General features: G+C 39.0%; 1 protein-coding gene across 1 annotated transcript in view; it reads left to right on the top strand.

Moving 5' to 3' along the window:
- The window catches only part of kl-2 (dynein heavy chain 2, axonemal kl-2), a 638,176-nt gene extending 625,405 nt beyond the window's left edge, over positions 1 to 12,771 (top strand). The window contains exons 81-82 of the mRNA XM_068229141.1: positions 4,070 to 4,220; positions 12,532 to 12,771. Of these exons, the coding sequence (XP_068085242.1) occupies positions 4,070 to 4,220; positions 12,532 to 12,686 (306 nt within the window). The 3' untranslated portion in view covers positions 12,687 to 12,771. The remainder of the gene's footprint in view (positions 1 to 4,069; positions 4,221 to 12,531) is intronic.
- Positions 12,772 to 14,351: the final 1,580 nt, after the last annotated feature.

Raw genomic sequence — 14,351 nt, 5'->3', positions numbered from 1 at the left:
AGCCTGGAGTCGAACTTGAGGCCCTCTGAACCATAGGCAACTAAACTGACCATTCGGTCAAGGAACCAGACACTAAAATAATTATAAAAAAGAACATTTCACTCTTAAAATTGAATCCCAACATGCCAATGTCTTGTCACTTGTCCTTTTTGATATGAATAACCTATTGATAAAATACCAACATTTGGGTAAAAAAATCCTAACTGTTATCTTGAAACAAACACTTATGCAAGGTAATAAAAACAAATTAAAACTGCAAGTAACACTATGTGACATCTTAAGAATGTTTCTACTTTGGAAAAACCAAATGGTACTATCGATAACTGAAGTTTTCAGCCATGTTTGTTGTTTATAGTAAATATGGTACATTTGACCAAATACTGATGGACCAGGAAACACCTCTTATACTACAAATATAAAGTGACAGATCTTATAAGCAAATTATTTCTTATTGCGAGTGCAAGATATTTGTACGCGTATGTAGTCAATTCGGAACACTCAGGTTAAAACATAATGTAGTCTGTATAAATGTGTTTTTAACTCCTGGACTTGATAGTGGAGTTTTAAAGAAAGAGAAATAGGAACTATGAGCTTGCTAAAAACCATTAAAGAAATAAACTAAAAAATGTTATCATGTTTGCATGTTGGGGTTGGGTTTCAATTTTAAGTGTTAATTGTTCTTGTTTATAATTAGTGTATTTTAGTCTCTGTAATGTACATCCTTTTGGGTTATGACTTTTAACTAGTAATAAGTTGACACAGTAATTTTTTTTTAATTTTTTTTTGCTATTGGCTTTACGTCGCACCGACACAGATAGGTCTTATGGCGACGATGGGACAGGAAAGGGCTAGGACTGGGAAGGAAGCTGCCGTGGCCTTAATTAAGGTACAGCCCCAGCATTTGCCTGGTGTGAAAATGGGAAACCACGGAAAACCATCTTCAGGGCTGCCGACAGTGGGGTTCGAACCCACTATCTCCCGAATACTGGATACTGTCCGCACTTAAGCGACTGCAGCTATTGAGCTTGGTGACACAGTATTTAGCAGCTGAAGATGTTCTGGAAGGAAATCAAACATGTTCTACAATAAATATTGAAAATGAAATTCCACAACCTGTTTCCAGTCATTCGACTGGGTCAGGAATGGAATTAATGAAGTCCCCATCTAGCGGCGAGGATAGCAATTGTGCTAGCTGCGGAAGCATTTTGCACTCCTCTGGGAGTAATGATTAATGACTGGCAGATGAAATGAAATGATATTGGAGAGTGTTGCTGGAATGAAAGATGACAGGAAAAACCAGAGTACCCAGAGAAAAAACCTGTTTCGCCTCAGTTTTGTCCACCACAAATCTCACATGAAGTGACCAGGATTTGAACCACGAAACCCAGCAATGAGAGGCTGGTGCACTGCCGCCTGAGCTACAGAGGCTCTACAATAAATAGTATGACGATGAATTCCATTTAAATCAGTGGATAATTCATTAGTATTGAAACAGTGGGTCAACATATTTCTCAAAAGAGTTATTTCAAGTTACAAGTCAGTGTGGAACCAATTATGAAGTTCATTATGTACAGTACACGTTATGACTGAATTTCTACATGAGGATGTTACTTCATGCAAGCAAGCGATACATATACCAACTACCAAACTTCTGGCGTCGCATCACTTACACTCATAATTACTGGGACATCACACAGATCACAGCTTGGGAGATTCTGTCTCGAGAACTTCTCAAGTTTCTCAAGAACAGTGACATCAGTCTGAGAGCCTCAAGCGAGATCATTGCTAATCCATAATGTAGAATATACTGTATAAATTTAAATAATGAGCTCATTTTAAGCATATATTTTCAACTTTAGCTCAGAATTTAAAAAACTATTTCCATTTCATTTTTTGAAAACTATGACATTATATCTATCGTGTGGCTTTCAGTGCTGGGATGTCCAAGGACATATTCTGATCGCCTGGTGCAGGTCTTTCTATTTGACACCCATAGGCGACCTGCGCATCTGGATGTTGGAGGATGATGATAATGAAGTAGGGAGAGGATGAAAGTCAGTATCGGCCCATAGCCCACTCCTGTCGAATAGCACCAAGGGGTCTGTTCAATGCTTTACATCTCCATCCGATGGACAAATCACCATCAACAGCGTCATATGCCCTCAGTCCATATGGACAATGTGGAGAGGTTTGGCTTTGAATCCAGGCTTTTGGCACGCAATATAGTGATTAAAAATTGCATACCACCACCTCCCCTACCCTGCAGGCCAACATTCTAATGGTGAAAAACATTTCAACCAGAAGGACTCACACCAGCTAACCACGGTGTCAGACCTCTTTTTTTTTTTTTTTTTTTTTTTTTTTTTTTTTTTTTTTTTTTTTTTGCTAGTGGCTTTAGACGCAGATAGGTCATATGGCAATGATGGGAGAGGGAAGGTCTGGGAATGGGAAAGAAGCAGCCATGGCCTTAATTAAGGTACAGCCCCAGCATTTGCAAGGTGTGAAAATGGGAAACCATGGAAAACCATATTCCGGGCTGCCAACAGTGGGATTCAAACCCACTATCTCTCAGATGCAAGCTCACAGCCGCGCGCCCCTAACCGCAAGGCCAACTCGCCCGGTAGGTGTCAGACCATATAGACTTCAACTCCTTTATGATCTGGCCACCGGACGGGCCTATAATATTGTAACTTTGTAAGTAAACCCTGTTACAAGTGATTATTTTCATATTGACCGTATTGAAGTTCAATTATTAAATGTTAAACATTTAATAAGTAAACCCGGTGTTGTCATTGTCCTCAACATTAGTCTTCCCTGGACCAGCAACAGTTCTCAGCTTCAGATAATTTTGTTGATTTGGATGTTGAAGGGCTTGCATATTTTTTCAAAGTGAATAATTTTCAAGAGTTTGATATCGGAAGATATAATTTTGAAGAAATTTAGACAATTAAGACCCTTGTAAAATGTTTTCAACAACAAAATTGACTTAACAGTCTTTACTTGAAGTCTTTACTTTTCTGTTTGGTCCACAATCTGTGAGAAACTCCTTTTAAGTGGAACATTTGAGCCAAGTAGACTCAAGCAGAAGAATAACAAGTAAATGGCCTTATTACTTCTCAAAGTTTCCATATTCAGGTGTGCAGAGCTGGACAAGGCCTAGAAAGGGCAGGAATTTAAAAATTACACATTAGATATTTCAGCTCCTTTAGTGAAAAATTGGACATTTTGTGTCCCAGTTTGATGCTGCTTTGACTCAGGCAAAATTCCTAAAAATGGGGCATTTGGAATCTCTAGTTAATGGAAGCATTATCACTCAGGACAACAGGTGCACCACAGAAATCAGGATGAGGATTTCTCTAGTTAAACAAGCCTTCAGTAACGAGAAACAGCTTCTGACAAGCAGGAACATTAAAGTTAGGAAAGAATTTGCCAAAATGTTTGTGCGGAGTGTTTTGTTGTATGGTTGCGAAACATGGGTCTTAGCAAAACAGGATATAAAATGCCTGGAAGCAATGAAAATGTGGATATGTAGGAGGATGCTGAAAATTAGTTGGGCAGAGAAAAAGTCAAACAATAGGGTCCTTAAGGAAATAGACGAAACAAGGGAATTGATCAACACTATCGAAAAGAGTAAATTCAAAATCCTTGGCCACACATTTTGACATAACACATTCCTCACGACTATGTTGGAAGGAAAAGTTCTGGGTAAGAAGGGAAGAGGAAGGCCGAGGAAGAAGTATCTGGATTGCGTGATGGACAGGCTGAATTTGAAAAAATATGTTGACCTGAAACGCTCAGCAGAGGAGAGACAAATGTGGTTGCAGCGACAAGTCCTTGCCTTTAGGAGATGAATGAATGAGTTAATGGACATCATTAGCCTGAACATTTCTGTCCATTGACTTCCCCAGTGCCATAGGTACTTAAGTAGGAATGTAAAAATAATATATACATTATTAAGTGTAAATTGAGAACTAGCAGTAATTTAAGTCTATTTCTCTAAATTTCTCTTCATGTTCTATATTTAAATTCTCCAGGAACTGAATATTTCTCCCCTGTAATATGTTTTCAGGATGGTATATATGTCCGTGGATTGTTCCTAGAAGGTGCTGGTTGGGATCTTAGGACAATGGCCCTGGCAGAACCCCAGCCCATGCAGTTAGTCTATCCAATGCCATACATGCACTTCAAACCAGTTGAATCAGCAGGCCGAAGAAAGCGAGGTATGGTTTTAAAAACTTCTGTACCATAGAAAATACAGTACTGAGTAGTATCAAACTGAGACAATATGGAGGGCACTCATTAATTATCAGTACCTGCAAGGACATTAAGAACTACTACGACCGAGCGAGTGGCTGTGCGGTTTGGGTCACGTAGCTCTCTGCTTGCATTCGGGAGATAGTCGATTCGAGCCCCACTGTCGGCAGCCTTGATGCGGGTTTTCCGTGGTTTCCCATTTTAACACAAGGCTGTACCTTAATCAAGGTCACTGTCAATTCCTTCCCACTCCTAGCCCTTTCTTGTCCCCCCCATTGCCATAAGACCTATCTATGGCAGTGTGACGTAAAGCAAATTGTAAACAAACAAAAGAGAACTGCTATCCAAGCATTTTTATATTGAAATAAGCATTTTCTTCTTTCTTCTAGACATTATATTCTATTAAACATATCAAAACACAGTTTAGTATATTATAAAATAAGAAACATTTAAGTTACATTTAGAAAAATATTTAATAGTTTATTCTTGGTTGGATCAACTATTTTTTAATTTCTCAAAATTACGAAAAGCAAGAAACAGATTTTGAACCTCAGCGATCTATCCTGAATGTCTAATTTCTTGTTATTAGTGCCTCTGTCACACAGTTACATCCTCTCTGTTAACAATAAAACATTTTGTATTCCACCTTATAAACTTATATCCTATATATCCTTCATTGATCATTTAAAACTTTACTAGTAGAACAAAATGAATTAGGCCTACAGGGGTCTGTACCACCCATGGAGGTCGGCAGCATGTAAACAAATCTGATTTTTAAAAAGTTGTTTTTTCAATCTTGTAGGCCAATCACTGCTGTTCACTACATGCTAAAGTTTGTTTACATTAGGAAACTTGTTACTAAGAAGCAATATGCATGCTTTCCTTTAGACATTCATCAAACTTCTTTAACTGTGGTCAGGCACGAGTTCCCTTCTCTCCTGGTGAACAAAGCATCCCTTCTGCAGTCTGTTCTTTCTGCACGCTCTGAACAGCTGATGCCGTCATGCTGATAAACTTGGATGTTAAGTTCACAGAATTGTTTTATGCAACAGTTGGAAAATTTACCGCAGACTGGTTGAACACATTCAATATTATCACCTTTTCACCCCTTGTTAGCTGATTGCCTCATTTATGTACATCTGATTAACTAATGAACAATATTGTTAAAATGTAGGGAGGTAATAAAGAGCACCAGCCAATTGGCTCAATTTCTGCTGTATGCTCCTCTTTACAACAACACTGAAGGTAAGGTAAACAGACTGCAGTTTGTATTATGTTACATTAGCTGCTAATCGAAGTCTTTGTCCACAGGAGAATGGTGGACAGTTTACCTTTTGATGGTGTAAAAAGTAATTGCCTCTGAAGAGGAAGATGATCTGTAGGAGACATAAGTACATGGATAAGACCAGTGGAAAGGGAAGGAAAAAGGAAGCGAATAGTGTTCAAGGTAAATCAGATGAACTCGTTGAAGATTCCAGGGAATCACCAGACAGATTGCAGGAATATTTTGAAAATCTTCTCAATGTATAAGAAAATATTTCTGTTGAAGTCCTGAACAGTGGAGTTCCTACGCAATGCAGAACTGGCGATCGATGGTGTGATAGTTGTTTGAGCACAGAGTGAAGCTGGTCATGGCTTCTTGTGTACAAAATTTGTTTGAACTGTTGCCCCATCGGTGTTGTAAACTCAGCTTTTGTAGACAACAGTCAGTGCCCAGTGTCTGACTTTGCTATATGTGCAAACAACTATCACTTCATTGATCATTTAAAACTTTACTAGTAGAACAAAATGAATTAGGCCTACAGGGGTCTGTACCACCCATGGAGGTCGGCAGCATGTAAACAAAGCTGGTCTATATGATGTATGGAGGTTAGCATCAAGGGGTTAAGGATGGACTGAAAATTGTGTCTGTTGAAGTTGACCTTGCCATGAACTGCGAGGCAATGGCAATCCTGATTCACTGGTTCTGACTATGGAAAAATGTCATGGATGTTGGTGCAACAAAGAAAAGAAAAAGACAACAGTTATTCTATGTATGCTGGGAAAATTATTTCCACAGTAGATCCTATGCATTATAAGATCATATTTTTGTCAAGGAAGAAGAGGTCAGTGAATATGTGTGTCCTACTGTGGTGGATGAAGATGGTGTGCCTTTGATAACTATAGTACAAACTGTCAGAATCTGAAGGTGAAAGACAGGAAGATGTTTTGTGTTTCAGTGTAGGTTTAGATAATTATACCATGAAATGAGTGGTTCTTAATTTAGGTCCTCATTATCACAGTCATTTTCAGTAAGTACAGGGCATCCAAGAAGTCCCCATACCCCTACGTGAGAACATTATAATGTATTGTGGAGTACTTACATATAAAATCTATGTATCCAGTGGATCTGTATGTGCCTTACACAGAGTTCTATCTGTCTCCAAGTCTATATAAAGCAGTTTTATGATGCCTAAAAATGCCTATTTTGACATTAGCATCTATTTCAAGTCTATTTTTAGTGCAAATTTTCCAGTTTGATTCATTTTTCCTTTGTTAGATTTGAATTTCCATTTTAATTTTGATATTTTACACCGTTTATAATAATGGTCTACTGTACCTCTTTACCTTTATAAATCTCCGACCCCAATAAATAAGCTGATAAGTCACGTTAGTAAAAATGAGATATTCCCCTATATATCCTCCACATTCGTGCATAAACAGGTAAGCACCGACCCTTCTCCTTGTCGCAACGCAGAGAATGTGTATAATCACATATCTTCATTTTGAAACATCTGATTATGTGTTTTACCAGATAAGTTCATTTAATGGCTTATCAGCTTATTCACCAGGGGCAGAGAAATATAACCTTGTCCAAATCTTGGAATTTCATCTTTCACTAGAACAACAGCTGTTGGTCTTTAGAGCTCGACGTGTTCAATTGAAGAAAATGTAATGCCGAAAATAAAATCATCTAAAGTATCATTAATTCAACAATGGCTCCCTGAATTCCCCAATTGCTTGACAGGTGGGAAGATATTTTTATTTTTCCAAGTTTGTAACAAAGAGGTGAGTAAAACATATTTTTTCTCTATTTCCATACGATAATTTGATAACAAATAGTCGTGCTTAGTAGAAACAATTCCATAACCTAACAATATTTAAGAAATAATGGCATAAATATTGGCTTTTTGAGGAGTCCAGTGTAAAAAGTACCATCTTATATAACATGCACAGAGTGCTCTACACAAAGCAAATGCAGAATGGAACTGAAGCAGACACTCTTGACACATACATCTGAGACTTCATCCAGGAAAAATGCATTTAGTGCTGATATGTGTCGTGCCATTGTAGCAGCAAACATCCCGTTTAAAACTATAAAATCGTTGCCATAAGACATAACTGTGTTGGTGCGACGTAAAGCAAATAGGAAAAAAAAAAAAACCTATAAAACTCCCATTTCAGAAATTTCTTGGTAAAGTACTGCCGCCAATCAGTCCCTACTGAGTCAACCCTTCGGAAAACATATTTGCAAGATATGTATGAGGATGCTATTTTTAGGATAAAGATGGATCTTGGAAATTCATATTTGTGGTTCTCGTTTGATGAAACAACAGACAACCTTGGGCGGTACGTTACCAACTTAATTGTTGGAAAGCTCAATCCTGATACACTGTCCAGAGCTTATCTGACCTACACGAAACAGTTGAGTAATACCAATCAGAATACAGTGGCTCATTTTGTGAACAGTGGGCTCAAAGTTATAAATCCTGATGAAGCATCTGTCACTGCTGCTTCATACATGGCACCTGCCATGTGTATGTACACTTAAGGTGATTTTCCCTTCTCTTGTCCATGTCACCTGCTTGGACCATGGCCTAAATCGAGTAGCAGAGCAGATCAGATTCGAGTTTCCGAAGGTGAATAAAACAATCTCACCTGTGAAGAAAGTTTTCATAAAAGTTCCATTAAGAGTGCAGGCTTTTAGGCAGAAACTTCCAGATGTTCTTCTTCCTCCAGAACCAGTGCTCACTCGATGGGAAACATAGCTGAGAGCAGTAGACTACTACAGTGAGCATTTCCGAGCAGTCAAAGACTTGTGTCGACTTTTGAGGATCATTCAGTTGGTGTAACCAACGCTAAGAAAGTTCTAAATGACTCTGGTATTGAAAAAGACTTAGTGACTCTTTTCACAAATACAGTGGAACCTTGGATTGTGAGCATAATTCGTTCCGACAACATGCTCGTAATCCAAAGCGCTCGTATATCAAAGCAAGTTTTCCCATAAGAAACAACTGAAAGGCAAATGATTCCTCCAAAACACAAAAATATTTATTCGCATACCGTTTCAAAAACAAAATATAACGTAAAACAAATTAAAGTGCACTTTTCCTTACAATAGAATCATTGTTGGTGTGAGAGAGACGAGAGATGACATGAGAAGAGTTACTGGGTAGCACGAATTTCACTAACGGAATCAGTGCTAACTGTTGGCTCACTGGAATTGGTTTTTTTTTTTCCAACTGTAACGAGGAACCTGTCCAATGACTGTTACTTTTGCCTCTTTTGGAGGATTTCACGAAAATATGACATTGTATTGTCATTGAACTGATTCATCGCTTGCACTGCTACAGCCTTATTCGGGTAGTGGTTTTCTACAAAATTTTACACCGTTTCCCACATTTTGCACTTCTCACGAATCTCAGTTGAAGTGACAGATTCCATTGACTTTTCCTCCTCCTCTTCTCCAGACGAGATCTCCTCCACAACATCCTCCTGTTGTTCGCGATGCAGGTTCATCAGTTCATTGATGGTCAGTTCCTGGCTATGTTCTACCACCAGCTCTTGAATGTCCACGTCATTCACCTCCAGCCCCATGGTCTTTCCCAAGAACACAATTTCATCGACAATTGGTGGCTCATTGTCACCAACAATCCCCTCAAAGTCACATCCAAGAACACAGTCAGGCCACAGTTTTCCCCAAGTGGAAGTGAGTGTTCTCTTGGTGACCCCACCCCAGACTTTATCGATGGTCTTCAGGCAGTTCAGGATGGGGAAATTATTTCTCCAAAACTCTCGGAGAATAAGGTTTGTTCCTTCGGTCACTTCGAAGCATCTCTGAAATAGTGCTTTGGTGTATAGCTTCTTGTAGTTTGAAATTACTTGCTGATTCATAGGCTGGAGTAGTGGAGTAATGTTGGGAGGAAGGAACGTAACCTTAACAAACTTGAATTCCTCCATTAAGTCGTCCTCAAGACCTCAAGGTCTAGAGGATGGGCATGATCATTGTACATAACCAGCAAGACTTTGAGTGGCAGATTATTTTCTGAACGGTATTTCTTCACTACAGGACCAAAGATGTCATTCGTCCATTCAACAAACGAACAGGGGAGGGGAAAACGTAAGCCCACGTGATGCTCGTATTGCGGAACCTCACTCGCTTATCAAGTTACAATTTATTTAAAATGTTTGCTCGTCTTGCAAAACACTCGTAGACCAAGTTACTCGCATTCTGAGGTTTCACTGTACTATTACCGCTCTTGAAAGTCATGGGAAACCTCTTTATGAACAAATTGAGCTATTGAACACAGCAGAATAGAAACTATCTGAAGCACCTGGAGCTGTGGGTGAAAAAGTGAATAAGAAGTTTGATTCAGTTCCTCAGAAAAATATTGGTTTGAAGAGTTTGTTTATTGCCACTAACATTTTAACGGGAATGAACGACGATGAAGGTGAAAGTGAAAACCCAGTTCATCTTATCAAAAACTTAAAATATTGCCCTGTTGTCTTCAGCTGATGTTGAACGCTCTTTCTCAGCATACAAATTAATACTTAGTGAGAAACGCCATAACTTTTCCAAGGACAGTTTAGAGAAAGAGCTTATTATTTACTGTGAAGCCAACTACAGACCTCAGTCTGCAATTGTGAATTATATGTGCCAATTGTGAAATGTATTTTGTTTCTTTTAATACCGATATCGCACATTAAGTTAAGGTCATTTACATCACTGTTTTTAATGTTTTCTTTATATATCTGTCACCAGCAACTGTAGTCATGTTGAAACACTGGATCCCGTGAGATCTCCAAAGTTAAGCAACATTTGGCCTGGTCAAGATTTGGATGCGTTGCCACGCTTTGTTGGTGGGGGATAAGGGAATGGAGGAGCGGAAAGGAACTGGCCGCCCTACCTTATGTAAACTCCGGCTCAGGCACACCTCTGCGGAGGTTCGGACCTGCCTTCAGGCAGAATACACCCTTACCTTACCTTTATACATCTGTCCATTGTTCATTTTAGTGCCTGAATATAGCAGTTAAGAGCCTATTTTAGGAGCCTAAGACATTACCTTTTAGAGCCTATACTTCTGCTACCTAGTAATCACACATGATCCATGATTCCCTTGTCTTGGAGCTGAGTATTAACCAAGTTTGTAACATGTGCAAATAAGAATTTCCATTCACGTACCCTTCAAAATAATATAGTCCAAGCAGGTGACATGATGAAACCTTGGCCCATACCATAACATGAAGCGGGTTCCTTTCCAACTGTTGCACATAATGGGGATTTTCCTTAGACCAGAAAACCACATTCCTGCTCTGTGAACTGCGATATATCATACATTCATCAGAAAATAACACTCTTGAGCGAGACACAGCTTTCGGAAATTGTGCCAACAAAGCACGGCAGGCTGCAAGTCACTGCTCCGTGTCATTGTCAGATAATTCATTCACATGCATCAGTCTAAAACCTGTCATTTTCAAATCTCGTTTAATGTGTTCATGCATTGTTGACTGTGGTACTTGAAGTTCAGCAACTCTTTTGCGAATGGATTTAGTTGGAGACTGCTCAATTGATTGATCAACGCCAGCACGTTTCTTCCCACATTTTCTTACGGCCACTATGCGTCCTATCTCTGACATTGCCTGAAGCAAAAGCACATTTCTCCCAATCGAGCAGAGTAGCTTTATGAGGCAGGGGCTTGCCAAAGCAATTTCTAAACACACTTATTTTCTCTGTCATTGTTTGCCCTGTCTGCGGTCATTCATGCACCCACACACACGCCACTAATCGCTCCTCAACAGTGTAATTGTGTCCGCTTATATCAGCCATGGCTTCACAACTTAAATAAGACTGACAACAATGCTTTTTGAGAGCTTCAAAGCAGGGATACCAATACATCAACTATTTCATTCCCCAATTATATAAACTCAACAGTCCATGTCATAATATAACAGAATAATAATATGAAACTAGGGATACAGGGACTTCTCGGACACACTGTATAAGTAACTAATTGTTGTTATGTTCTGATGTTGAAAACTTCTTTATTATATGTAATTCTGTTACTATTTGCTTCACGAAACAAAGCATGAATGATACTTGAAGATGTATTTTTATCACAAGAAAAATAGCACTTAATTTCACTAGATGGTGTTACTTTTATGGAAAATCTACAGGAGTTATGCAGGACCAGCAGTGATTAAATGAACTTGTGGACAGCATGCCACGTAAGATGCAGGCTTGCATTCATGCAAAGGGACGTTATTCTGTATTGAATGAGGTTGCTACTAAAGAAAACTGATGTGTTTCTGTTGGTGTACAGTTGAAGTGATTTGTTTGGTTTTTGTTGTCAATAAACTGGAAGATGCATTACTTCTGAAGTATCATTTGAACATTAATCAGAATACCTTAGAACTTTTGTTTGGCAGGTGATGCACAACTTTTGTTTTATGTGTGTTCTTATTAGTTGTAGTCATTGAAAAATGTCCGACTCGTTGCTGAACGGTCAGCGTACTGGCCTTTGGTTCAGAGGGTCACGGGTTCGATTCCCGGCCGGGTCGGGGATTTTGACCTTAATTGGTTAACTCCAATGGCACGGGGGCTGGGTGTATGTGTTGTCTTCGACATCATTTCATCCTCATTACAACGCGCAGGTCGCCTACGGGAGTCAAATAGAAAGACCTGCACCTGGCGAGCCGAACCCGCCCTGGGATATCCCGGCACTAAAAGCCATACGACATTTCATTGAAAAATGGGTCTTCTATTCATCAGTTAGTCAATCTTATACCTGACAATGACTGAACTAAGGATTCAATAAACATTTGAGTGTCTGCAGTGCTGATGTTTGTTCTCTGTAAAATTCAGTCATGATGAATATTCTTTGCTGATCATAATTAAAGCTGTTACCAATTATCAAGAAAACTCTTCTTAAAGATTTAAATACATTTACATTTATCGCTATTTTGTTGTAATTATGCAATTTTATTATGATTCATCAATGTTTTGTTTCTTCTGTGCAGGCATATACAGCTGTCCATGTTATTATTACCCACAGCGGTGTGGAGGAGCAGGTCGTGCTGCATTTGTCGTGGCTATGGATCTTGCAAGTGGAACCGAGAAACCAGACCATTGGATTAAGAGAGGAACTGCCATTTTACTGAGTCTGGCTACATAATTGACTGGAATTGTATACTAATCAATAAGTAAAATAAGGTTTATTTGAAGCTAATTGTAATTTTCTTAATAAAAGCTAGCTTTAGTTATTATTATGTTCCTTTCTGTCTACAACTCTCCTGCTCCTTGGCTGAATGGTCAGCGTAGTAGCCTTCAGTTCAGTTCCTGGTCAGGTCGGGGGATCTCAAATTATCGATTTCCTTGGGTTGGAGACTAGGTGTTTGTGCTGTCCCCAACATCTATACAACTCACATTCCATGCAGCATTATCCTCCTCCACAGTAGTACACAGTTTTCCATACATGGCAGATGCCACTCACCCTCGTTGGAGGGTCTGTCTTTCTAGGACTACAACAGCCTCAGCAATCAAAATTGTATGGCTGTTAACAGACATTCCTTTTCCATTAACCCTTGTACAAGTGTGCAGGCTATGTTCCTGCTGATAAGAAGGAAGACCGAGATGCTGATTAGAGAGTTCACTTTTTACGATCTTGGGAGCTTGCCTACTTTTAAGTGGACTCTACCAGCTCTTGTTTTGTTGCTGTTTACATCCATTCAGAAATTATCTCCAAAGTAGTATTTGTTTGTTGGCGTTGTTGCTGTGTGTGGAAAGTTTTTACCCCATGCATGCCAGTCTACCTCAAGTAACAGTTCTTGTTAAGTGTAGTTATAAAAGTGATAGATGAAGAAATTCAGGTTTGTTTTGAAGCATCAGATAATTAAACTATTGGTGGAGATACTATCTGCGCACTTTTTAGCGATAGATTTGTGTACGGGTTTGAGGAGTAAGGAGGGAGCTCTCACGGTTCCGTTAGTGCTGCCAACTGAATGGAAATGAAATCTGAATTGAATCGATAATATGATCGAACAATATGAATTTTCTAAACCTTTGTTATCTGAAGCCAACAACTGTGTCACACACGCATTATATAACATCATATAACATTTCTCAATGCGAATCTTATTCCTAGATTGAATTCTATAGTTTGGCTTTGCTGTGTAAATTACAACAGTACTAATACGTAAAGTGTACGCCAGATGTCGCATGGCGATGCATAAGCGATTCATAGTTTGTGTTTCAAAGGTTGCCAGTACGAATCTCGAACATTGTCGAGGTCGACCTATTCAGCACTAGGGTGTAAATCTATCGCTATAAAGTGCGCAGATAATACATTTTCATCAGAGGAAGAACACAACTCTCAGTCATTACAAAGCACAGAAAGAGATCAGAATTAGATGTCAGAAGATGAAGATAATTCAGGCTCCTTAAGTCTTTCTGCAGGTGACATTGCCTTGGGAATACAACTTCATTACTTCAAAGGAATAGAGGGCATTATTTAGGATAAGGAACCTCCAAATGCCTGCTCAAAATATTGTGACGGAGTGACCTAGTGTAAACGAAATAGCTAAAAGTGCACTAAATTTTGCTCTTTACAGATGAGATGATAGATCAGATAGTGAAGTGCACCAACATTCAGACAGATACACAGTTCAAAAAAATTAGGGGAACATGTTTTGTAACGTCTGATATGTGAACGTTAATTTGGTAGATGGGGGTTCCAATGGTTGTACAGAATTCTTTGAGACCTCAGATACTCAGAGTATGACAAATCAAAGTTATACTCCATCTGTAGGTGTAGCCATGCGTTAAACTATCAGGTGACCCC

This window comes from Anabrus simplex, chromosome 9, assembly GCF_040414725.1.
Source record: "Anabrus simplex isolate iqAnaSimp1 chromosome 9, ASM4041472v1, whole genome shotgun sequence".
Classification (NCBI taxonomy): domain Eukaryota; kingdom Metazoa; phylum Arthropoda; class Insecta; order Orthoptera; family Tettigoniidae; genus Anabrus; species Anabrus simplex.
This window is presented reverse-complemented; position numbering and strand designations above follow the sequence as displayed.